The 25,839-nt window shown below is 42.7% G+C and overlaps 2 protein-coding genes across 4 annotated transcripts in view; one reads left to right on the forward strand and one right to left on the reverse strand.

Annotated features, from left to right (window-relative positions):
- Positions 1–2,882: 2,882 nt before the first annotated feature.
- The window catches only part of gjc2 (gap junction protein gamma 2), a 62,198-nt gene continuing 39,241 nt past the window's right edge, over positions 2,883–25,839 (reverse strand). The window contains exons 4-5 of one of the 3 annotated variants that reach the window (XM_049597637.1): positions 17,769–17,857; positions 2,883–5,297 (exon numbers count right to left, since the gene is read on the reverse strand). In XM_049597637.1, coding sequence (XP_049453594.1) covers positions 4,012–5,268 — 1,257 coding nt within the window. In that variant the 5' untranslated portion in view covers positions 5,269–5,297; positions 17,769–17,857 and the 3' untranslated portion in view covers positions 2,883–4,011. Of the gene's footprint in view, positions 5,298–7,667; positions 8,094–17,768; positions 17,858–25,839 lie in introns of those variants that run through there. The other 2 variants (XM_049597639.1, XM_049597638.1) reach the window with 2 other exon arrangements.
- On the forward strand, positions 24,468–25,256 carry LOC125902684 (splicing factor, proline- and glutamine-rich-like). Its single transcript, XM_049599224.1, has one exon. It carries the CDS (start codon positions 24,468–24,470, stop codon positions 25,254–25,256), a length of 789 nt encoding a protein of 262 aa, XP_049455181.1.

The raw sequence follows: 25,839 nt of genomic DNA on the forward strand, positions 1-25,839 counted from the left end.
GCCTCCCACCAAGGCTCTATAAACATTCACTGCTCAGTAAAACTCCGTAACAGATGGGAAAATACAAACATGAGCACACACCCACCCACACACACACACACACACATACATCTGTAGTTACCAAAGGAAATGTGTAACTCATTACCAGGTAAAAGATTTTAAACGTACGAGCCTGTTTCTAACAAACCTGAGGTAAAGTAAATAATAAAGAGCCATCAAGTGAATCAAATAGTTTCTTCCAGGATGAGGGTGCTTGGCAAAAACCTCTTATTTAGGCTGTAGAAATACAGAAAAAACCAAAAGGAATACAGAGATGTAGCTTTTAAAAACAGTTTGACCTGACGTCTTTCTCCAAAGCTAGGACAAACTCCCATTGTTCCCTCTGTTAATGGTTTGTTGATTAGCACCAGGTGTGGGTGCCCATTAGTATGTTCCAAAAACCTATACTGGCATGTAGATTGTTGTATGTGAATTAGGCTGCCTGTAACTACTGAAATACAGTGATCGTTTGTATGAGTATAGAGAAAATATAGTGATTTTTCAGAGATTTGTGGTCAGGTTTCTTTGTAACGTCCACACCTGGTGACACTTATCCAATAATTAATAGATGCAAGAATGTTTTTTTATCTCCATAAGTCAGTCTTGTGACACACATCCCCTAAACCTTATGTTGATAATATGTGTATGTTAAATATATGCTTTTATTTTCTTATTACTGCAGCTTTTCCCTTTTTATGTTATTTTCCCATATTTAAGATAAGGAAACGCTGTGTGATTGTGTAGGTTACAGAAATTATTTGCCTCTCCTGCACTGATGCTTTACTATATTACTACTACTATATTACAGTGCAACTGTTTTTATTGCCGTTGACTGCCCCATAAGCTTCTTTTTACTTATACTTAAGACAAATTTGCTGTGGTCAGTAACAGAAGACATGTCTCATTCCAAGCATGAAATAAAATCTAATCAGTTTGTATAAAGAAGTCTTTTAGCAACAGGACCAGAGTTTGGTGTTGGAAGTGTTCTGATTTGCGTGAACAGGTGAACAGTCCGTGTGAAGAGGCGGAGCGCATTGGCAGCAGTTCAGTCTTGGAACCCATTGGGTATAATCTCAAAGCAAGTTAGCGTTATATTAGCTTTTTTAAAATGTGTTTGCTTTCATATATCTGGAGAGATTTGCCAAAATGACCAGCGCACAGAGGAGGAAGTCTTGGCTCGCTTCCTGCTGCAGATCAGCCCAAAATATCAAGCAGTACAGGAATGAATCCTAAAATTCGGAAATGAATTAGCATTTTAGCAAGTCCAGTTCCCTTGTCTCAAAGTCAGTGTTTTTTTTTTAAATAGGTTTTCGTTTAGATGCCTGAATTAAGGTCTGTGATTAACACAAGCTTAGAGTACTATTCGGACGGGATTAGTTTTACATAGGGATATGGACTATTGTCAGTCTACCACAGGATGTCTGTAATATAAATGTCCGATTCGCACGGGACAAGAAATCTCCGTAATTCCGAGATGGGAGTGGTAACTCAGTTTGCGCCCTGGCGTCACCTCCCTGTCGGCATGTGCGTGAGACGTGTTGGTGGAGCAGGGCATAAAGCATCACCTGAAGGATAATAATTAATGATTAGCCCAATATGAAATATTGCCCATGATCAGGATTGTGTGTACACTACATTTAGCAATACGTATGTATATTAGGCCTAGCTAACACAACCAGAAGTCTCGTGGCTCTGAAAAGTGCTTTCTTCTCGACCTTTTTGATTGGTCTCCCACGAAGAGCTTTGCCATCATTAGAAGAGTGTCCACTATCACGACTGCCGACAACACTAAATGCTTCTTCAAACGCCTCCGTCACCAAAAAAACACGGAAAACTAGTTGTAAACGCGGAAAAATGGTTGAAAACAGGATGTGACGAAGTATTAACATACATTTTTACAGAGGATCGCATTCACATGGGATTAATATCACCCAAGGTATTTTCTCTGGACCGTTTTACAGAAGGTAAAAGTCGCCATAGATTTTACTGACATGATGATCTGTAACGATTCCAGACATGGCGCATTTGGACGGGACTAAAATCCTTGGTAATAATTACTTTACCCCACGTCTCCATGTTAAACTAATCCCGTCTGAATAGGGATTAAGACACTTTCACGATTTGTTCTAAGACGTAGAATATGTCAGTAAATAGGTGTTGCCAACGAATGGCTGAATGAGACTACAGAACGTTGAAGTCATGCGACCCAGGTGTGGTTAGTTTATAGGCTAACATTAGCTTTCTCTGGCAATTGCATTTAGGCTTGAAAAATCATGAAATTGGTGTTCATTTGTGGTGATTATCTTGCTGAAACTTATGTGTAAGAATCTAAAATTTACTTGATTTGACAGGGACGATGTAATTTAACACAGCTCCAATACAAAGAATGAGACTAATGTGTTGCACAGAGTGGTCATAGCTAATGCTAATTTAGGTCTCATAAACTTTTGTTTGCCACAAAGCTTTTTTTGTAATAATCCAAAATCCAATGACAATATCCTTTGGCTTATTGTTGAAGGAACCAAGGCAATGCTAACGTCCACGTTGACCTACAAAAATCATTGTCCCTGGCGCTCTCTATCCGCGGGTTTACTGTCATCAGACAATAGCCACTGGGTTCTGAGATTGCAATTCACATAACTCTGAATGAGTAGTTTGCTACAGCATGGTTTAGGCTTTGATTGGATGTTTTCTTGTTACAACATGAGACTTTCCTGCCATCAAACATACTTGTAAAAATAAAACGTAATGCAAGCTTCTAACTTCTGACTCAAAAACACACCACCGCCATCACTGCGCTGAAGAAGAGAGGTGTATGATAAAGCAATAAATCAGAGGTTTCAAACAAGTTTATTTTTTCATGAATAAAATACGAGAACAGTCTTTAAAAGTTTGAGGCACTTTGAAATATGACAACAGTGAAGGCAGGATTAAATATTACTCAGAAACCAATTTTTAGAAACATATTGCTTCAATGACAGAAAAACTGAAACGGTCATCTTCGAGACCTAACATGCCTAAACATAAGATAAATGTAGAGCTAATTGAATAGCTAAGGACAGGGTTTCTACTGTAGCCTATGTGTATACTGTATGTTCCCAGTTGAAAAGCATGCATCATCTGCTTTGGATTGCAGAAAATCAGTTTAGAAAATATTTTCTATTCACTTACCTCTTCACCTTCAAACGTGACACTGCAAGGCTTTGGAAAATATAGAATAGATAAAGGCTTTGCACGCAGTGACTGAAGATCATCCCACTGAGCAGATGTTTATCAGGAGAGCCTACAGAGACACAGCCCTGTTTCATTATCTTTATCAAAATATTTCACATTTAATCTGCTTCCAGCAACACTCATCCATACTACATCCAAAAACACTTCCCCAAATATTAAACTTGCATCTTTCCAACAATAACCATCATTCTTCAGAAGTGAGTCATTGTGCATTTGTACAGTGTTTTTCACTGCGTTTCTGAATTTGGATTGAGGGTACAATCACACACAAAGTTAGATTTCTTCAGATTAATCCAGTTCAGCGGCAGTCAAGGGTAGATCAGATAAATAGCTCCAAGCAGTCTGTTTATACTCTGACATTTTAGCTGGAATTAGAGATGTTTAAGTAAGTAAGCACATGTTAACCATGTCCAGAAGCTATGGCGAGCACAAAATGACACACTATAGTAACAAACAAGATTTGTGATACTGGATTTGATCATTTCTTCATGTGTGTTTTTTTTAATTCCCCAAAATTGTGTACTGTACGTCAGCTAGAGTGATTGAAATTCTCAACTGTTATTGTCCAAAGTCACATCTCTCTCCCTCTCACTCTCTCTCACTCTCTCTCACACACACAGACACAGACACACACACACACACACACACACACACACACACACATCCTCCAGCTGTGCCACAGTGCAGTCCTGGAGTCGTAAAAGTTTAAACTGTTAATTTACTAAATTAGATTTATCTCTAGATCCAGACAGAGGTCTTTCCGTTTTTTACAATGGTCGCAGCCTTCTCTGGGGCTGACTTCGGCCGTGCTCCTTGTTTCTCCTGGACTGTATTGACTCGATTTTGCTCCGCCATGGTCCCCCCAGACACAGGACTACTGGTTCTGGAGGTTTGCTGGTTGTTTTTGGTTTGATACGTTTGAAAGGCCATATCGAGCTGTTCCTGGGCGACCCGGAGGTGCCGGTGTAGGCTTGCCAAATCAGAAGGAATGTTCTCGTCCGGGCTGGTGCACTGCTGCTCCTGAGCAACATTGGCCATGTTCTGCTCATGGGTGATGAGGCTGTTGGGGATCCTGCTAGGTTTGTCTGTCTTCATCACAAGGTTGTACCCCGGAGGGGAGGCTGGGATGTTTCGAGAAAACGGGCAGCCGTAGGACATTCGTCGGCCCTGGTTCCTCTTCATGCGAAGGGTGTCCCGAAAAGTGCCAATTCCCAAGTGCAGCATCTCGCACACGTTTAGCACTAGACAGAGACAGCTTACTACATACATTATGAGGAGGAAGATTGTTTTCTCTGTGGGCCTGGAGATGAAACAGTCCACTCGGTGTGGACAGGGGACCCTGTTGCATACATATGAAGGACTAACTTGAAAACCATAGAGGAGATACTGTCCTGCAAGGAAGGCAATCTCAAAAATAGCTCGCGACATGAGCTGAAGAACATAGATTCTCATCAGGCCTTCTTGCATAATTCTTCGGCGGCCATCGTGTTTCGGTGGGTCTTTGGTAGTGCTGCTCATTGGTTCGGGCTTGGCCTCCTGCACCTCCAGTGCATCCTCGTAGATCATGGGCTCAGCATCGTCATCTTCCTCCTCCTCTAACACATCCTCCAGATGGTGGCTTTCTCTCCACCTGGTGTGAGGAGGAGGCTTTTTGCGGAGCCTGTGGTGCTTCCTGCGATCCTCCTCTGTAGTTCGGGCTATCTTGTGGATGGCGTAACCCATGTACATGATAGAGGGGGTGGAGATCATGATGATCTGGAAGACCCAGAAGCGGACGTGCGAGAGAGGGGCAAAGGCATCGTAGCATACATTGTCGCAGCCTGGCTGCTTGGTGTTGCAGGTGAACTTGGTCTGCTCGTCCGAGTAGATGGACTCGCCTCCGACCGCTGTGAGCACAATGCGGAAAATGATGAGCACAGTCAGCCACACTTTCCCCACGAAGGTGGAGTGGTTGTGGATCTCTTCCAGGAGACGAGTGAGAAAGCTCCAGCTCATGTTGCTCTAACAAGCTTTTCAACTAGAATCTGGAAAGAGAGAATAAAGAAGTGATTAAGATCCAAGAAGGGATTTATTGAGGAAGTAATTTGAACTTGTGAAACCTATGAGTTGCAGATGAATTCAGTGATTTACTGAATTGTAATTTTGTTTGAAATCACAGCTTGTCGTAAACAGATAGATCACATAGAGCACATCTTATGAAAACAGTCATTCTGTGTTCACTGCCTGTATGGCATTGGGAATAAAGGACCTCTTACATATGTTCTGACTGGTTCTTGGGACCCTAAGCCGATGCCCAGACGGGAGTGTAATGGATGTGAGGCATCAGCAATTATATGTTTGGCCTTCCTGCACACCACACTAGTAGTATTATGTTGTAGCTGTATATTCTCTAAACAGTTTTATTCCTTGTATCAAATGCCCGTGCTGTTTGTGTCTAACCAAAGCAAACCCAGACTGCTTTCATCATTGATTACTCTGCCAATTATTTTTTCCATCTATAAAATGTCCCACAGACCAAAGTGACATCCTGAAATGTCGTAATTTATTTGACCACCACTCCCTAAACCCAAAGATATTCAATACACTATCACAGAATATTAATAACAGCAGCAAACTGAGAAGATGTAACTATATTCTTGCAGCCATAATCCGGTGTGGACAGACAATATAATTAGGAGTTGTGGACTTTGCAAATGTGTCAAACATCAGCTGTCGTTATCCGCACAGTGAGACCTCTTGATGTAGAGGAGACATTCATTTTCATTTGATTGCACAGCCAAACACAAAACAATGGCTTTTGTTGTTTCATGTCAGTGAGAAGGGTGATGTCATTCAGTCACCCTATCTGAACACACACCATGCAGTTTTTCCAGTATCCATTTCAAACAAATTAAAATGTATGATTCAAGTTTATGAAAGGGTTGAAATGGCAGATAAAGAAAAGGGAAAATTATACTGAAAGAGAAAAACACTTAATCAGAAACACACCCGCCAGCACAACAACCACTTCGATTATTGTGTTTACCAAAGAAAATGTTTAACACTATAAGAGCTTGACAGACTGAAAACAAAAAATGAGACCGACAGAGCTCTGAATATAAGAAACGCTCCTTCTGGTAAAGAGTGTGCTCCACTCAGAGAGCCACTCCAGAAACATGCTCTGGTCACGGTTTCAACACGAAGAGTCACACACAGTATAACAGATGACATGAAACCTCACAGTGTCATCCTCTGACTCTGTGAGGTGAATGAATCTGCGATGAGGAGACGGAGTAGCGCTTCTGTCCCTTCATTCATCGGGCAGATCCGCAGAGCTCATGTTGATCTCATGACTGCGGCACTGTGTTCCCTGGCGTGGGATGCGCCATCTCCCCTGCCATCTGAGTGAACAGGAGAGGCTTGTTAATCTGCCACGAGGCCTCCCCTCCAGATCCAGCACTGCTGACGCTGGGGAGGGGTACAGCCACATGGAGACAGATGGCACCTATGGTGGGCGAGTCATGTCTGCCCCAGGATGGCATGACAGGAGGGCCGCTGCACTGAGGACTTCTAAGTTTGTACAAATGTGTTGTGTATCATGCTGTGGCATCAACATCATACCCCAACACTGAAGTGATCCTGAGATATTCGCCTGCTGTTGATGTGTTTTGCAAAGTGTTTCACAGCTTGTTATGTTGATCACTTGCTGCCTTGTCGGTGATTCATTTTCAGTGCTCCTGCCAGTTTACAAGGTCTTTCCTAAAAAAAGATTACTAATCTAAGTGGGACTCGCCTGTTTAATAAATAAAGATTATGTTTTACTGAAGATAAAGCAGCTATGTAAATGCAACAAAGATCATGTTTGGTTATGACGTGTGTGGTAAGATACACAAGGCAACATACTCCAAGTTGTAATTTTAGAATAGGGAAAACATATTTTTTAGGATTTAAATGTTTCAGAAATACAGTTTATCTTACAATATAAGCTACAGAGGTATTGTAGTTACAGATAATATTAAAACATATTCACTCATATTTAAATAACACAAAATAGAGTCACTTTTTAAATAAAGGTTTGATAAATTATTTAGTTAAGAACATACTGTGTGGTTAAGACGTATTTTTCAGTCAAAGCCCGATATATTTTACATTATTAAACATGCATCGTATTGTGTTGTTGTTTTTATGTTGCTTGAAAATTTAACAGAAGCTTTTTGTAAAATTGTCTGTTGCAGAATATTCATATTTAAAGACTATGGTAAAGGTATGCGCTGATCTCTCAGCAGGGTCATTCCAGACACAGGACCTCACAAACAGTCCACGTTTTCACAGCAACATGTGCATTTACAATGCAGGATAATTAAACAGAAACCATCACACAGGAAAGGAGGAAAGTCAATCACCGAAAAACCCACCTGGAAAAGTTGCACATGCATTTCCCATCCTGAAGGTCTGCTGTGCCCTCTTTAGATATCCCCTGCACAGTCTGAGCCACGGAATACCACTTTCAACCTAATGTCCTGGCCTTTTCTGCCTTGTTGATAACTCACAGACTGGCAAAAACGACAAAAACAATGTCTGGAGTGGTCAGGCTAGACCTTCTATTTATTCCGTTTTCCCACTCTGTGAAGAAGTGAGGTCTCGCCGCTGTGAATGCCTCACATTCTGGCTTGTGTCTGGTTTCTATTACACCAGCCTTCTGCCCAAGAAGGAAGCATAAAAAACAGAGAGGCAGAAAAAAATCCTCCTCTGGCAAGTGACCCTCATCCGAGGGTTCAGACTTGAGGATATCGTACTGCAGATTGAAATGAACACCCAGCTGAGGGAGCGTGTTAATCGCAACACGGTCAACCTCCCCCCAACGCTCATGTGCAACATTTGTAACACAGATGATGAAGGTCTTTCTCTCTCTCTCTCTCTGCTTCTCTTACTCTGTCTTTCTCACCCTCTCTGTCTTTATGTCTCCATCCATCTATGTATGTCAGCGTCTTGCAGGTTTACATGCCCTCCAATCATTCATACACAGACAACAGTAGCTCACTGGTGATGTTTCGACTTGTGGCACACCTCACACACATACATAAAAACACAAAAGGTTGTTTAACATCCACTCCTCTTCCTCTCATGTCTCTCACACACAACAACCACCACAGTATAATGCAGATTTGCAACCTCTATATTATCGGTAAATTACATAAGAGTTTACTGTGGGTGACAGCTATGAAAAAACAACTTTGGGTAGACAAAGACAGGGAGTTTGAGGACAGAAGTGTCACTGAGACATAAGCCACCTTGCCTCAGTGCAGATCCGCTAGAATGTAACCAGCAGGTATGCTCAGTCATATCAAGTGTCATAATATTTAGATCCTTCGTCCAGGCAGATGGCCAGATAACAGAGCAGTGGACAGGTCGCACTCTGCACTCCTGTTACACGTCTTTTCCGACTTGATGTTTATACTTTCAAGCTTTCACCTCGGCCTGCGGAGCGCAGTAGCACACGATGTTACTTGACGCATGAGATGGATTTTTTTTCACATGACGGCAAGAGCAGCTGTGTGTGGACAGAAGTCTCTTTCTCTCTCTGTCTGTCTCTCTCACACACACTTCTTTACATTTTTTAATAGACTGAAATAACACGACAAAGTACAGATGTGGAGGTGATTCATACAAGATTAAAATCGGAAAGGAATTCCTCCGTCTCTTTATTGTATGTGCCAGACCTTGCTGTCAAGTTTGGGAAGGGATCTAAAGTCAACTACTTTTAATCGAGGACAGATAAACGGGGTAGTGTCTGGCTTGCATTAATGAAATGTGTCTGGTCATTGTCACAGTGACCATATTATTATAATGTTATTTCCACAAGGCCCTCAATAACCCTTAATTATGACCTGTATACAGCCATAAAGCCAAGAATAACGTTCAACAACATCAGTGAGGCCACCATCAATCAAATCACACTTTCAACTCAGTTCCTAAAATGATGATGAAAAATTCTTGATTTCCTGTGTCTCAATATATTGTAAGGATATTAGACTGTCTTTCGTTAAAGGTTCAGTGTGTATTAGTGTGCTGTCACACCTGTCCTGTTTGGTTCGGTTCAAACAAACTCAAGTTCATTTGCCCCCTCAGTGCAGTTCATTTGGGCAGGTGTGAACACAGCAATCACACTCAGGTGTGCACCAAAACAACTCGACAGAGACCTTCTTGAAGAGGTGGTCTCAGTCCGGTTACAAATGAACTCTGGTGCGGTTCGTTTGTGGTGAGAAGGTGTTCCGACCTGGATCTGAACCAACTGCAGTCACATGACACATTGTTTGGGTTAAACATGAGCATGTTACAGTCCTGGAGGATTATTAATGTGCACCTCCTCCTGTACTGCCTTAATATGCACATTCAGCACATCCAATGCATCAAAACATTGTTTTCTAGTTGGAGCCGCGCCTCGTTTTCAAACTGTATGCTTTGACTAAAATGAACAATGACAGCAATATAGTCCACGATGAGCAGCGCTAAAATCAACCTGCGTAGTTGTCCCTCCACTGTGACATTAGAAAGAAGAGTGTACTCTTCTTCAACGTTTGCTTTACTTCCTGGATTTTTCCCACATGGAAATTCTGACCAATCAAGAGCAGCTTTCTCACACAAGGCATTTGATCTGGTCCTCTTGTAAATGCTGCCGTGAGAACACAAACCAACTCTAGGCAATTATACAACTATGCAATAAAATTAGCCCCTTATTCAGACCAAAGCAAGACAACTCCAGGTCTGAAAGCACCCGTAGTGGTTCCTAGCGGTGAGGCTGCAGTTTGCACGTAGGGCAACTATAGAGGCTGATGCGAAAACTGTAATGGCCCTATCTACAGCCAGTGTTCGGTTTTTCTGTTCTGGGCTACTGCAGAAACAACATGGCAGACTCTGTGGAAGAGGATCCGCTCCATAAGTAGAACATGGATGTATAAAGAGAACTATACAGCATTGGAGGAAGACCCTCGTTCATTCCTGTGAAAGAGCCACAAAAGTTCAACTGTCGGGTATAATAATTACCCTGATGATCGGCACTGCTTCTGCACTGTTCGGCCCATAGTACAGGCATACCAGAGACTTCCACTTGATTGGAGATAAAATGATTAAATCATGTGGATTTTCTGGACCTTCCAAATGTTATTGGACCGAATGGATCAAACTCTGATAGTGAAAGTCATTTTGCGGGGTTGTGAGACTCAAAAAAAAATGTATCCACTGATTTACGGATATTTCTCTTGCCATGTAAGTAGATACAAAAAAAGTCTTTTTGGGCCACAGAGCATGAAGTGAGGGATGTAATGACTCTGTTTGGCCATTATGAAAATGAGCTTCAAAGCCTGCACACTTCCTGGGGTCGTGATGTAGATATAAACGACTCATTCTAATGTAACAGAAACACAATGATTCTTATTTTCAGGTGATTACAAACCAATGAAAACATAGTTATGAAGATTTCATGCCGTTCCAGTAGATGCCCCTAAATCCTACACACTGAGCCTTTAAAGAGAAAAGCAACTGCAGCTAAGAATTAGATAGAACAAGCACATGAGAAGTCTTTGTATTTAGATCTCTTCCTGTTTGAGCAGTTTGTGGTTGAAAGAAAGCTCTGCGAGCCAGCCATCTGGGCCCTGCAGGACTCATCCTCCTGAGGCCCCACCCTCAGGGCTCCCCTCTCCTACTGACTGAGGAGATGTGGCATAGCGAGCGCCCCTGGTGCGGCGCTGAAGAAAAGAAGACAGGGGATGCTGCTGGAATGACTAGAGCATTTGGGGTTTGGACATGTGCTATCCCTAAGGGACGGATAAGCACGTGTTTTCAAGTCGCAGTGCATTCCTCTCCACCCAAAATCTTCCCATCATCAAAAAGACACAGATGGTCCAGAGAGGCTCGTTAAATGAACATTCAGCTAAAACTCAATTAGTGTTTATGTGTCTCAACAGTTGGTAGCACTCACTGGGATTTATAATTAACACTTACTGAGGTGCAGCTATGCTATGTAGATATATATTAGCTCACTAGTTTAAGTGATATTTGATGATAAATCTAGTTATCCATCTTCACAACTTATGGTTTTAAAGAATGAAACCTAATATGAAGAAAAAATAACCCCTATTTTCTTTTTAATTTTGTTTTTTCTGATTCATTACAGTCTATCCTGTTAATGTTAATGTCATTGATTTTTTTCCCACAATTAATTTGTCTTTGAAACTGCATTAAAACATTTGAATTGTCTCAGTTATTTTAAGCAAAAGCAAAAGTGCACAAATGCATACAGTCAAACCAATGACTTTCTGGTTTTGTACGTGTTGTCCCTGTGTCCTCGGACAATTCAGGCTGTTCTAGCTTTGGGAAACTGTAGTTCATGTTGATAAATATTGATTGGACTGCCCAGAGCCAGGAAAATGTTACTGTATTTCCCTGTAAGACACTGCTTGACATTGCTCCTGTCACAAGGACTGGCATCATGTGACAGCCAAACGAGAATGTTTAATATTCATGAGGTCACGGTTATATTTAGTGTTAAATGTAAAACAGAGCAGGTTTTTTCAGTTATGGTCACATCTGTTCAAAAACAACTGACAAATCAACACAAAGACAAACTTCCTTTTAAGACAATTATGATGTCAAATAATCATAACTGCTCTGGTGCACTTGTGTATGAATCATTTAGTATTTCTTTGCAGTTTTTTTAATGTATAATCTAAATCACAGACATACTTTAAGAGAATGATTTTGTTTTCCCAGACAGTTTCACCTTTAAGAGGTCACTGGGAGCTGTGAGGGTTTGCAGCATAGCTGAGTGTTGAAGTGATGCAACGTGGAGGAGTGAACATCTCGACAACTCTCCTTGGCCGCCACCAATGTCATCACAAGAGTTTTATCCACTTGTATTTACTGAACAAAGTTGATGCGAGCAGACTGGGGGCTGTGGAGGTCTGTGTTTATGTAACAGATCAAGCTCCACCATGTGACTTGGATGTGCCCCCCCCTCGGAGAAAAGAGTGACACAAGACACCAGAGCAAAAACATGCAACTTGGTGCTCGGACTCCTCCTCTCTCCCATCTCTCCTACCACTATCATTAAACTGCTCTTACCAGGCTGCGGAGGGGTATCCCATAGGCAGCCTGAGAGTGGTGGCAGTCCCATCTCATTTGTTCATTTTTCTCCCAGTTTCTCAGCCGAGCCTATCCTACCCCCGGGGTGAGTGCGTCCCGTGCCAGTTTTACTAAGGCTGGAGTCCACTGAAGCGACTGAGATGAAGAGCCTTGAGGTGGATGCCAACAACTTCCCTCAGCCAGGGCTCTGTGTCTCCCACATATAAGCAAAGCAACTTGTATTGAAAATGAGCCATGACACCACTGTACAATTACACAAACAACTTATTTGGTTATTATGCTTTAAATGTGTAACAGGAGTAAAAACAAGTGTCAGGTATTCCATCATAAAATATTTATCATAACAGGTGGAGCCCAAATCTTAATTACACACTGTACATCTCGGCCGTATTAAAATGCATGTCAAACTATTTAAAGCTCCGGAGAAAATGAGGATATACAGCAATATTTTAATAGTCTTAAATGCAGTTTTTGTTCCATTGGAATATGTCTGTTTCCTGTCTCAGACGGAGGTTACATTTATTTTACTGCCCTGATTCCAGTTATACTGGTGGTAAAGATTTGCCAATAAAAACTCTAAATATACACATCAGTGCTGCTTTATGTGAGGTATCAGGCTGACTTAAAGACTCATGTCGCATTTATGTTTGTCATCTGATATGAGCTATTTATCAGTGTGCCAGTTTTATTTTTCACAGCACAACACTGAAAAAGTGTGCAAACCAGTGTCCACATGATACAGTGGGGCCATGTTTGGTTATCTTGATTGCAAGCTATCAGCAACTGTAGCTCAGCTGAAACACAGGGATTAAATGGAGCCAGTGTCTAAATGATGATAATGTTTGAGAAAAAAACTTTACATCATTTTTTCATGGGGTGGCCAGATGGGGCCACTGAAAATTTGGGGGTTGCACACCAAAACCAAAAGCTACTGTATAACAGAATTTTAGGACTAAGCTTATGCTGTTGAAGTACGCTACTCTGAAACGATGTCAATATGAGAGTTATGGAATCATGTACTGATATACTTAGGTCTCTTATTTCACAGTAAATATCACTAATTATCTGTTGTACAATTTTAAATGCTCGCTTATTTTCGGCACCCCCGAGGCATGGATACTAATGACGTCAGATTCTGGGTGAGTCGTTGATCTCTACTGATTGGTTAGGGAAAAAATCAAATTCCCTCCCCCTTGTAAATCGCCTTCAATGGAGGTGATGTCAGACTGAAGGTTCTGGGAGCTTCAGTCTGACACTCAGGCTAGTAGTTTGGTACACTTTTTCTCTGTTTCCACTGTGTAAAGTTGTGGATGGTACCAAAGGAACCGTTCCTTACTGTCCCCATGTTTGGTCCCCCCTCTGTTGGGGTACCTAGCACACAGATCTGGTACTAAAAGGTGGAACTGTGAACACTGCAGTCTGATTGGTCAGTAGAGGATGGTCACTCTGCTCAGGGCCGAGTTGTGGCTGGTTTTGAGAGTTTTACATATATTAGTAGACTGTAACTATAAAATGAAAGGATGTTTTGCTGCTTCTTGCAGTAGCTGAAGGCAGAGAAAAATAATTCACTGGGCCGACTGCCAGTAATGTTACTTAATGACTGAGTTGATGACGTGAATCCATCAGCACACCTTAAATTTCACTGTGACATCTTTGACCATTACTTTATTGTCTCTTGGATGACAGACACTTTTAGTTATGAGTGGATCTTCAAGTGTTTAAAAATATATATTGATTTTAACCAGATAATGTGAACTGCATATATTCTAAACCTCACTTGGAGAAAAACAAAGGGGGTTGTGGAGCGTTGTTCCTAAATGCACAAACCTGCTGTTAGTAAATATCCAATGGAGAGAGACTCTCACTGCAGCCTGTTCTATTTTGTTCTGAAAATGCTGGCATGCAGCCTCGACGAGGTGCAGACTTCTATCTATTAAGATGAAATACAGTGAGTGCTGGACAGAGCCTAAGAGTAATGTTTCAGGTGGAAACACTGAGCAGATCTAGGGTCTAGGCACCATGTCTTCAGGGTTACTTTTGGTTCCAAAGGTACCATACCGAAAGTGTTTGATGGAAATGGGGCTTTAAGGTGGGAGTTCGAGGGACACCTCTTAAAGTGGCCATTCCAGGAGTTCCCTCTTTAAAATTTAGTCTTACTTTGGTGCGTTATTTAGCCCCCTTGCTGACAAGCCAGGCCGACCTGGTTGGTACTAATAGATGCTGTAGGTTGTCTAGTTAGATAACATCTTTGCGCAAGCTCAAAAAGTGAGCTACAGTAATTGTATCAGGGGAGCTATGGCACCCAGCGACCCCCCCCTTGGGGCACCACTGGTTTACACGCCCTATATTATTAAAGTAGATCATGAGCAGAGCAGAGTAATTTAGATTTGATCTTGACAGCTCATTGAAAACACTGAACACAAACATTGAAAATAGAAAAAAATAAGATAATATGCATTGTTGATGATGTATATTCAAAACTAAGGCTGTGTATTTGACAAGTCACAATATATTAGAATTGAACAGATGGATCAATAAAAGAGGATTCAGCTCACAAGGTGAACGTATTTCTTAACTGTATTATTCCCCGTCATTATTTTTACACTTGCTGATGAGCTTTTCATCAGGGCAGTAAAATCCAACACACAACTACCCAACCAAATAAACAAAATAACAGCGCTTTGCTTGCAGAGCTGCAGGGCCTTAATCTTTGACATTATCTTGTCTTAACTGGCCATGTCATGGGCTGATCTGGGGCAAGCCCAAAGGAGCAGCAGACCTAGTCAGGGTCATTTGGACTACCAGAGATATGTTTACTGCAGCTCCCTCCTTCCAGATGCCTTGGTGCAGTCGCCTTTCTCCAACTCAGTGAATTCCTGGTAGCAATGCTGCAGGATTACACTGTTAACAGCGATACACCCTCTTTCTTTGGTGTTCACTTATGCAACAAAAGATCACAACAGTATATGTGCACTGTATAATGTACTAGTGAACGTGTGACATTTAAAGCTCAGCTATTATGCCAGTGATAAGACAAGACAATCTGCTGAGCAAAAGGCACTGGCTAACAGACGTAACAGACTGGGCTAAACATCAACCTGCAAGATTTACTTGCTAATGTGTAGAGGGAATATTTTCTACATTCACTAAATAGAATTAAACTGCTATTGAATATATATTGCTTTTTTTTGTTTTGTTTTTTGCAATTGCCAAGACACAAAAACTGGCACTTGCAGCACAGTTATTGAAAATCACGTGGCCTATTTATTGATCAGGTATGCCAAGCCATAAGCACATTGTCTGCAACACTAAAATTAAAAATTATAAAACATACTTTTTGCAAATAACTACATATTGTTATCTACATTAGACACATCATTCAAAATTGAAAGCATGTGTTATGTTGTTTGCTAAACACTGCTATAAATACCACACTCAATTACCAATCACCTGCACCCAGACTCTGGATATTGGTGTTTTATACTTAGCACATCAGTGTGCAGGTGGCAAGTGGAAAGAGCTGTTTATTTGGTGCTTGTGTATAAAGTTGTAATGCATGAATACAATATTAAGTGTGGTTGAATGAAGTGTTTGATTTTGCAGGAGATGTAACATAATTTGTATTTTGTGTATGTTTTTGTTTTTGTGTGTAGAGGGCCCTAGTTTCAGGAATAATAAAAAGCTGTGTTCAGTAAGGTTAAATGTATGTTTGCATTGAAAGCCCACATTAGTATGTAGCTTATGTATTTTTCTCTACTTCTGTCAGTGGACATTTTTATCCACTAGATGGTAATCATGTACTCACAGTTTTTCTCAAATGCTTGCACAAGAGAGACAGGGCTCCACTTGATCTTTATTATCACCTCCTCAGCACAGCAGAGATCTTTTCTTTTTGATTGGTTTCACACATCTATTCACAGCTGATAGCAATTACTGCATAATTATAATACTCCAATGCACCTGTGTGAAATTCCTTTGCACAGTTCTTCAATCAGCAGTCAGTCCTGATCCATATATAAAAGATGTCACCTCTCTGTGGCTGTTTGCAAGCATGGATAAAAGAGACCAAAGGCACCTAAAAATGAATAATTAATGTAATAGAATAAATGAAGAAGACTGTTTTAGAAAATGTGTTTTTTACAGTATTTTAACAGGGCATCTCAAAAAAAGGTCAAAAGTGCAGGTGCAAAGTGCAGCAGGGTCAACTCTAGTAAAATCATCTCTGGAGACAAGAATACAACTCATGCTTGTCGTTTTTGGCACATAGCTTTACTCTGTAATGTACCAACTAATAGCACAGGCATATAACACAAATTAAGGTTGAACTGGCTGTTCAGAGCTGTATTTAGTTTAGTAGGAATATATTAATCTGACCACAAGCTGTATTGACTGATGGAAATATTTGCTAATGTTTGTAATGTTTTATTATGTTGGAGCATTTGCAAATAACGTCATTTTGACCAGCAACTTCCAGTCAAGGCCTGTGTGTGAACTGTTTTGTTCAAAGCAAATGAGAAAACCTATAACCCAGACTTCTGTGAACATCTGACGAATTCACTGACAGGATAAGATTACTGATTTCAGGAGCAATGACCCGGTTAACACTGAGTAACATTAGATCTAAAACATTATAAAAAAAACGGTGTCAGATCTTCACGATTACATAAACATGATGGCTGAATTATTTACAGAGTATTTTAAGGCATTGAAAGCATCTACCCAGCTGAGGTATGTAAAATCCTACAACAGTTCAACGTGGAGGCGCCAAAACAGGAAGGACTGTTTTATGTGCTGTGGATCTATTGTTTTGGGCTGACAACTGCTTTCCTGTTAAACTGCTTGCACCCTGTATCACTGAAATAGCTTCTTCTTTTTTTAAAACTTACTTACTATGATTTCGTTTTATTTTGCTGTACAAAAACAGTGCCATTTAAATTTACAGGATATCAGGCAATAACAACCAGATTTAAATTTAAGCGTCTGTGGCAACATAGTAACGTCCTATGTCCAATCTGTGAATGAAACAACACATAATAAAGTCAGCTGGGTTTTCAAGAATAAAACACAAAACAGCAACACCATGTGAGATGACAACACAGTGTGACATAATAGTGGGCTGCATTTAAAACTAAACCTCTCAGCACGGTGTTAAGCTCCACTTGGACTCTCTTAAGATTGAATAGAAAAATGTAATAAGCAGTCTACTTATTTTCTGCCACTTCAAGTTACATGAACTTCTATTTCTCCAGCTGAATTTAAATGGTGGCAAAAACCAAAGCCTTTGTTCATGTATATAAAAACAACATCTTCATACTATGAACAGCATAATCCACACCACCACAGTGGAAAAAAAGAATATTAAAGTCTGTACCTACCTGTCCATGTGGATAAGCAGGCGCTTATTCTATGCTTTCTGGTAGGTCATCCTGGGCGGGCATCCAGAGGCATCGTTTCACTGCTCAGGCTCAGAAGCAGGATGAGAGAGACAATGGGTCATTTTTCTTCAAAACCCCTCACCACCAAGTACAGGCACAACACTCAGGATACCAGCATCCTGCCAAAGGCCCCATTGTTCCCAAGCCTGTCTGCCTCCATTGCCATGACCACTCACTGTTTATGTATTTAATTCAGGATGACTCCTACTACAACCCCATTCATTCACCCAGAAATGAACAGTGACGTAGCTCTGGACCTCCAAAACCTTGCTTCTCCCGATTTAGCTATGTGTGAGTGTGTGTGTGTGTGTGTGTGTGTGCCTGCGTGACATGTGATATTACTACCAAAGTTATCACCAGCTCTCCACATTATTTCTGACATGATTTTTCTTTAAGGGGTTTAGTCAACCTTGCATTTCTGGGGGTTCTACACATTTGATCTTCCATTTAAAAAACACCTCACCTGCAAAATGACCATTTGTATATCAGTTACTGGGTGCGGTTACATGATGGCTTCTCATTCAGAATGAAATAAATCTGAATGAAATCATTCGGAATTAAAGTCTTTCCAGGTAGTTTTCATGGGAAATATTCATTCCAAATGATCAGTTTAATCGCCTTTATTCAGGTCTGCGCAAGGTTTGGGGCAGGGAAGGTTTCTGATTGGATAGGGGGCGGGGTGGATGTTACGTGTTTACGTTTACCGCAAAAAAACACTGTAGTCCTCGCTCCGGATAACAAGATACTTGACGATGCCGTTCTTAGTGCCTTTTTCGGGCTTGTTTTGCTTATATTCTTGAAGCAGCAGTACGACAACAACCTTGTTCTGCTAATGCTTCGTCTGTTGAGGAGGAGAAGGGAGGTAGAAGGTCGAAGAAGGGAGATAGAAGACGGTGCTTTGGCGTATGGAAACCGGTGAGTGCAATGAGTCCGACTCTATCTCAGCCCGTTGCTATGCGCGCTAAATATGTCATCGCGCCAGAAGGGCAAGGAAACGAGCATGTGCAGAAAGACCGGAATGAACTTAAAGAAAATTCTTTCATTTGGAATGACAAACGGAATAAACCACCCCCTTTAATCTGATTTAATTTTCAATCAGAATGACCATTTTTCAATCGGAATAACCGTTTACACGACCACTTTCATTCCGAATGGCCTTTCATTCCGAATGAAAGTGGAATTAAACTGTCCATGTAAACGTACTGACTCACCGTGTGACCTTGAATTCGTGGAGCAAACTTTGTTTTTTGCATGCCTCCACAGTGAATCTAATAAAGGCCTACATTGCTTATGAATTAAAGTCACTGGGGACCGGTTTAACAACAGAAACAAACAATTTTTTCAAGTCTATAGGCCCGTTTCCACTGAATATGTTCCTGGTACTATTTGGGGGGCAGGAACTACTACAGGACCGTCCTCTCGCTTGGCCCTCTCAACTGCCGTGTCTCCACTGAGAGAGCGGAGTAGGAGGAAGGTTCCTGTGTGTGACGTAATAGTTGCGCGACCATTTTGACCGGGGTGACGTAGGGGCGTAGGGACACCGTTAGCCGTTAGCGGTGTCTGTAATAACTCCGGTCACGGTCCGTGAAAATTTTTTTTTTTCCAGCGGATGTCTTAGTTACAACATGATTGAGCTAACTGGAGTAGTTTCATGTCGTATCCGACAACGGGAGGCTTTTAACAGATGATGTCATGATGTTAGCTTTGCTGCTGCTGTTAGCTGTCGCTGTCAGCTGATGCTTTCTAGACATTGTGATTTCCCAAAACTGAATAAATACCACACGTAGCAATACAAAATTGCTTTGCTTGCTCAATCATGTTGTAACTAAGATATCCGCTGGAAAAAATATTTTTTTCACGGACCATTTATTGAGTTATTACAGACACCGCTAACAGCTAATGGTTAGCCCAGCTAATCTACAATAACCATGTTGTTATTTACAAAACATCACATCCCGCCTTGAGTATATCCAATCAGCACCAAGTAATCCCCAAGCCCCACCCAGGAGTTTCTCGGGGCCGTTTTAAGTACCTACTCAGAGGCAGGAACTTGTTTAGCCCCTGTAAAAGTTCCGGAACTCTGTCCTTCGGAGGTGGTTCCTGCGGTGGAGACACGCACCAACGGCCCCCGCTCCATAAAATTACCCCCAAGTTCCTGCGGTGGAAACGGGCCTTATTAATCCAGTCATATGCTCGGTACTTCCCAGACACATGCATTTTGACATTATGATAAAAAACACTTGCTTCTGAGCTTCGCTTGAGCAGATTCAAATGCGCACACGTGCCCGTGCATGGTACTCGGCCACATAAGACTGTTCGTACTGACGTTTTAAATTGTAATGTTTCAGCAAAAACGGATGTGTTTAGGAAGTGATGATTATACGACTGGATAAATGAGACTTGGATTGTGCTGCACCTGTTGTGTGAAAGTTGTTTTGATGGATGTGATATAGTTTTACTGTTGTTAACTGCGCCCCTGTTCACATCAGTTCATGAAGAATGTTCCCCTTTCGGATTCTGTGTTCACCGTGGAGACATGCGCACAAAGTTTTCCTCATTAATTCAACATAACATGTGGTGAGTAATTATATACAAATGGTCATTTTGCAGGTGAAGCATTCCTTTAAACCTTCTTCTTTTGGTGCCTGTGTTGAAGATTTATGGGATTTTTTTGTGCTGTTTTCAAAGGTTATTTTTGAAGCCAAAAAAGATGCCATGTGATGCCATGACTTCATTCTGCGCCAAAAGCGGGTCAAAATTTGTAATTATCTAGTAAAATGTGTCCACATGTACTGGATGTATTGGCACATTTGTTACAGATAGTCACAGTTACTACACAGCGGGCACATCTCAAGTCTCTTATTTGATGTTTCTTCGCTCCTGGATCCTTGCATGAACCAAAAGTCCTTCTGGTGTGCCATCTTGAGGGCCGTCCCAAGGCTCTTAGCTGCAGTCTGAATCACACGCTTTTTCTTTTTACTTTTAGTAGGTACTGCGGCTGCCCTTACAAAGTATGCATTGTGCACACAATTAGATAACTACTTCATCATAACATTGTTCCCTGAACTTTGACTATCTTGCTCATATATTCGCTGCAGTCTGTTGTGCGAAATTTAAAGTCCAAAGAAAAGGTATGCAGTTTGGAACAGTGAACATTACCTTGGAAATATAACAACACCCTATTCATCTTGGGCATTCTGTACTGCTTTCAAATATTTATTCTCCCGTAGATCAACTTGTCTTTTTTCATGTTATCTCTGCTGAGTCAGCACGTTTTTCTGTGTATAAATGAGGGACTGTGTTCTGCAGTGAGGTTTAAACAGCTCTGGATGTACAGAAGCTGCTCTGACACACTGAGGATCATTTCTACCTTAAAGTTCTTCAATATGGAGTTAACTGAGTGCAGAAAAGAACAGAGTCTCTTTTGAGGGGGTAGCTTGGTTCATTTACACCAAATTCAGCTTCTTACAAACATGGTTCTTTTCTTCAGGCCTTAAATGCAAGGCTTATTATATATCTCACCAGCTAAATGCTTTATTTCTTGTTGGTTCAAAAAATAACATTAAATTCACGTTGTTGTTTTTTTAAATTCAATCCAGCACCCAAGAATTTGTAAACTGTAAAGTTTGTCTATAAGCGAAAACTGCTCTGATTTCATTTAACAGTCACGTATTTGCCGCATTTTAGCTCACAGACCTTTATCTCATTTTAATTTGGACTTTAGCATTGTGTGTTGGCTTGTTGACTTTTTAACAAACAGGTCTCAGAGGGTCCAGGAAAACAGGACACTGTCCAGTGGCCGTTTTATCTCCTACTGGATGTATCAGAGATGTGTTCTTTGTTCTCTTTTATTTTGTTTATACACAAATGAATGTCAGAGTAATCATGCTTCTCTGTTATTGTAAGCCCTCTTCATGGATCAGAACACAATCATGGCCCAGAACTGGATGAATTTGTTAATTGGTGTGACCAGTCTTTTCTCCATATTAATGTGTCTAAGACCAATGAGATGTTTATTGATTTTCGGAGGAGGGCCTGCCTTCCTGCTCCTTGTTTGGTTAAGGGGGAGCCACTGGCAGCAGTGGCAGCAGTACAAGTATCTGGGCACTGTGTGAGATGACAAGTAGAATTTTGATGTGAACACTGACGGCATCTGTAAGACGGCAAGCCAACGCCACTTCATTAAGCTGAGGAGTTTTGATGTACATAGGACAATCATGAAAATGTTCTGTTCTGCTTTTATCTAGTCCGTTCTTTCTTTTCACATTTTCTGTTGGTTTGGAAATCTGAGCCTTAAAAACAGAAACAAGTTGGAAAAAGTGTTCACGCTGAGCTGTAAGATCACTGGTGTTACTCTTAATAACCTCCAGCATCTGCATGAAGAGTGGGTCAGCTCTAAAGCTCAGTCAATTGTCTCAGACTCTCAAAAACCCCTCCATGTTGAGTTTCAGATGCTTCCATCTGGGGGAGGTTTTGTCTCCACAGTGACCATTAATGTTCATGATTCTGACAGTGTGTGATATTGGATACTTTGTGTTACGTGTTGTGTGTTTTGTTGTACTCATGACTACTGACTGTATCTCAAATTGCCCTTCAGGGACATTAAAGTTTACGTCACCTCACCTCACCTTACGCACTAATACTTGAAATTATCCCTTAAATAGGCTTTAAATATCCTTAAAAAAATCCCACAGAACAGATGCCTGCAGCACAAGGCACATGCAGCACCAAACTGCACTTATTAAAATGAATTATCGGCACCGCAGCGTGGAAGATCTGAACATTACTTTGAGTTTTGGTTTTTGTGAAGTGGGAAAACAAATTGGTGTCTTTCTCTGCTCGCACCTGTCAGTTGGGTAAGTGGACTCAGCCAGAGAGTTGGAGGAAGACGGTGTGATTTTACACCAGACTAGCTTGCTTGTTGTTAAACTTAATGGTGTAGTACCTTTTTAAGTTAGGCTGGCTGTATTGAGATGTTTTCATAGTTTAATCTCACAAATAATAACGAAGCTTAGAACAAACAGGATCGTTACCTGGCTGTCCAAGAAGGCAGGTAACAGGGTGACGTGATGCTTCTCTGCAGGGTGCTCAATTTAAGCGTGTTAACTGTGGTGACTGTGACAAGGGACGTTGATTTTTTTTTTTTTTTTTCCAAACCTGTCTGCATTAGTCTTCGTAGCTTAGCGCCAAAAAGGGTGTAAGCTTTTTATAAAGATTGATGCACTGTTAATCTTGCAGTCAAGTATTTTATACCCATACTGTGCGTGGTTGTGACCGTCACCCACCCTCCCTGGAGACTAGCCTATCAGCCTTTATTGGAAAAACTTCCTAATACGAGCCAGAGACGGCCGTGATACACCGTAGTGTGTCAAGGGGAAAGTAAGGGACAGACAAGGGGGATTGAGGGACAGGTGCTTAAGTCCTGAGTTATATAGCGACAGTGCATGCGGAGAAGAAGGAGAAAACAAACAAACAAGCAAACAAAGAAACATATAAACAAAACAAAAAAAAAAAAACAAAAACAAAAAAAAAAACAGAGGAGAAACAGGCAGTGTAGCTGATATATTGTGGCCTTGAGGTTGTTGTGCTCAAATAAATGTATAATATGCAGAAGAAAAAAACAAAAAACAAAAGAGAAGTCTATACTGAACACCAGAAATGTGAGAGTCCTGGTGGTAGAGGAAAGCCCGATTGTGGAGAAGAGTTGCCAGCGCAGTGTGGTAGGTTTGAGAAGCAACTGAGCCCCTTTTGAGTGATCCCATCGGTTCTTTGCAATGCGTCACGGAGCTGAAGTTTCGAACATGCATGCGTGTATTTGAACCCTCCCAATGTGTTTATGAAAACCATCACCAGGGAATAGGGCCAATGTCCCAGCCCTGCGGGAGACGGCGGGCGGTGAGGCACCCCAAGGCCGCGGGAGCGCCCAGACCCCACGCCCAGGGAGCCGTAGAGGCCGCAGGACACCACGTAGGCCCTAGGACCCGGGGCGGCAATGGCCAGCACCCCCAGAGAGCCAGAGACACACCCCAGATGGGCGGGGCAGGAAGGCCCCCCCCACGCCGGGAACCTAGCGACACCACCATGATGTAAATGGGCTCCCTGGCTCCAACTCACAGCCTGAGAGGGCCGGGCCCCACGAGCCATACCATGCGTATCTACAGTGTGTGTTGACCCCCCCCCCCCCCTTACTATGATTCTCCGATCCCTGATGGAGAATCATTAACCCTACACCGTGAGTGTGAATGTGAGTGCCCATAAATGTGAGGTGGTGCATTAAAATTGAGGGACATAGGAGACAGGTGGGGGCAAGGCTGATGGCTACAGCACACTGCTGACCTGCAGCCTGTGCAGCCATAGGCACCTGTAACCTGTTCCCATCTGTCCCCCAAGATGTAGGTGTGTGTGGTGCTTTAAAATTGGAGGACAGATGGGGATGGGCTGGGGGGCAGTATGGAGGGCTACAGGACACCACTGTCCCATAGCCTGCCCCATCATGAAGCCCCCCAATCCATCAGTGGCCTGCACCTTGAAGAGTGAATGTATGTGGTGCGTTAAAACTGTGGAATGTGTGGTGGGTGAACTAAATGTGGTTTAGGAGGCCAGGCCAGTGTAGGCCCGGCCCAAAGGCCGGAGGGATGGATGAGAGGGGCTAGAAGGTGGTGCCAACCAGACCCCGGCACCGCAAGGCCCCCAAAGCTCATGGGCAGCGGGCCAGGTGGGCCCCAAGGAAACCCAACGAGCCCCCACCGAACCCCGCCCCCCAAGCAACTGCAGCGTCAGGCCCCTGCAACGGTCCCGACCTGGGTCACACCGCAAAACCGACCCCCAGCAGAAGGACGAGGCACGCCACCAGGACGCGCGGACGACGGGCCCCACCCAGCCCCCCGGACCCCAGCGCCCAGGAGCACAGGCCAACCTGCAACCCCGCCAGTACTCCCCCAGACCGCCCCAGACCCAAAGCTGGACCCCCAGCCCACCCGACCTGCCCCCCACTGCCAGCCGCACACCAACGGGCAGGCCCACCCTGCGCGGCAGCAGAACGCCCCACCCCCCACCCCCGCAGGTGGCACCCAGCACCCGCACCAGGCCCCCGGCCGTGGGGGGGGCCCCAGGCGGGGAAAGGGAAGCAGGGAGGGACGGGGGGAGGGGGGAGGGAGGGGGAAGGGCAGGAGAGGAGCGAGGGGAGGGGGGAGGAGGAGCCCACCCACCCCGCACCACCAGTGGCGGAAACAGCCCCCCAGGGTGGACTGGCCATGCCGCCCCAGGCCCAGGGAACACAAGGAGACCCCGCCACCTCCACGCACACAGGGCAAGCAGTCCAGACGCACCCGCCCCCCAGGGGAAAACCGCCCGGCCCCGCGATCCCCCACAGAGCCAGGGAGCAGGCCTGGATTCAAGGGAGAGAGGGTGCACTTAACACATGCTTAAGGCCTGGGGTTCTGATGAACTGCTGTGGTATATTGTGGTGAGAGAGATAGGGGGATTAGGGGTTACATCATTAACAGAAACACATTACATATTACACAACAGTTTTTCTTGAGTTGTAATATTTATACATGTATGTACAGGTGGCATATGCTCACAGGCTGAGTGGCACTATACAGACACGTTTAGTGAGTGGATAAATGGTGACCATTTTTCTGTAAAGTATGTTAGTTGGTTTTTGTGGCCAGCAGATATTTTCTCCAACGAAATATGTTCTGCAAGTAGATTCAGCCAATGGTTTATGTTGAGGGTCTGTTTATCTTTCCAATTGACTAGGATTGTTTTCTTGGCGATGGCGGGAGCTAGCAGAAGAGAATTGCAGTGGCTGTTTGGGAGGTCAATTGTCATCAGGTCACCAATTAAGCACAGGTTGGGAGATAATGGGATCCTGCAGTCCAAAATGGAGAAGAGTTTTTGAGTGACTGTTGACCACAAGTGCTGGACGGTGAACATAACCAGAGGGCATGAAAGTAGGTGTCTGCAGTGTTCTGAGTACACTGAGTGCATATGTCAGACTGACTGAAGC

The sequence above is a fragment of the Epinephelus fuscoguttatus genome, linkage group LG15, assembly GCF_011397635.1.
Source record: "Epinephelus fuscoguttatus linkage group LG15, E.fuscoguttatus.final_Chr_v1".
NCBI classification, from domain to species: Eukaryota; Metazoa; Chordata; class Actinopteri; order Perciformes; family Serranidae; genus Epinephelus; species Epinephelus fuscoguttatus.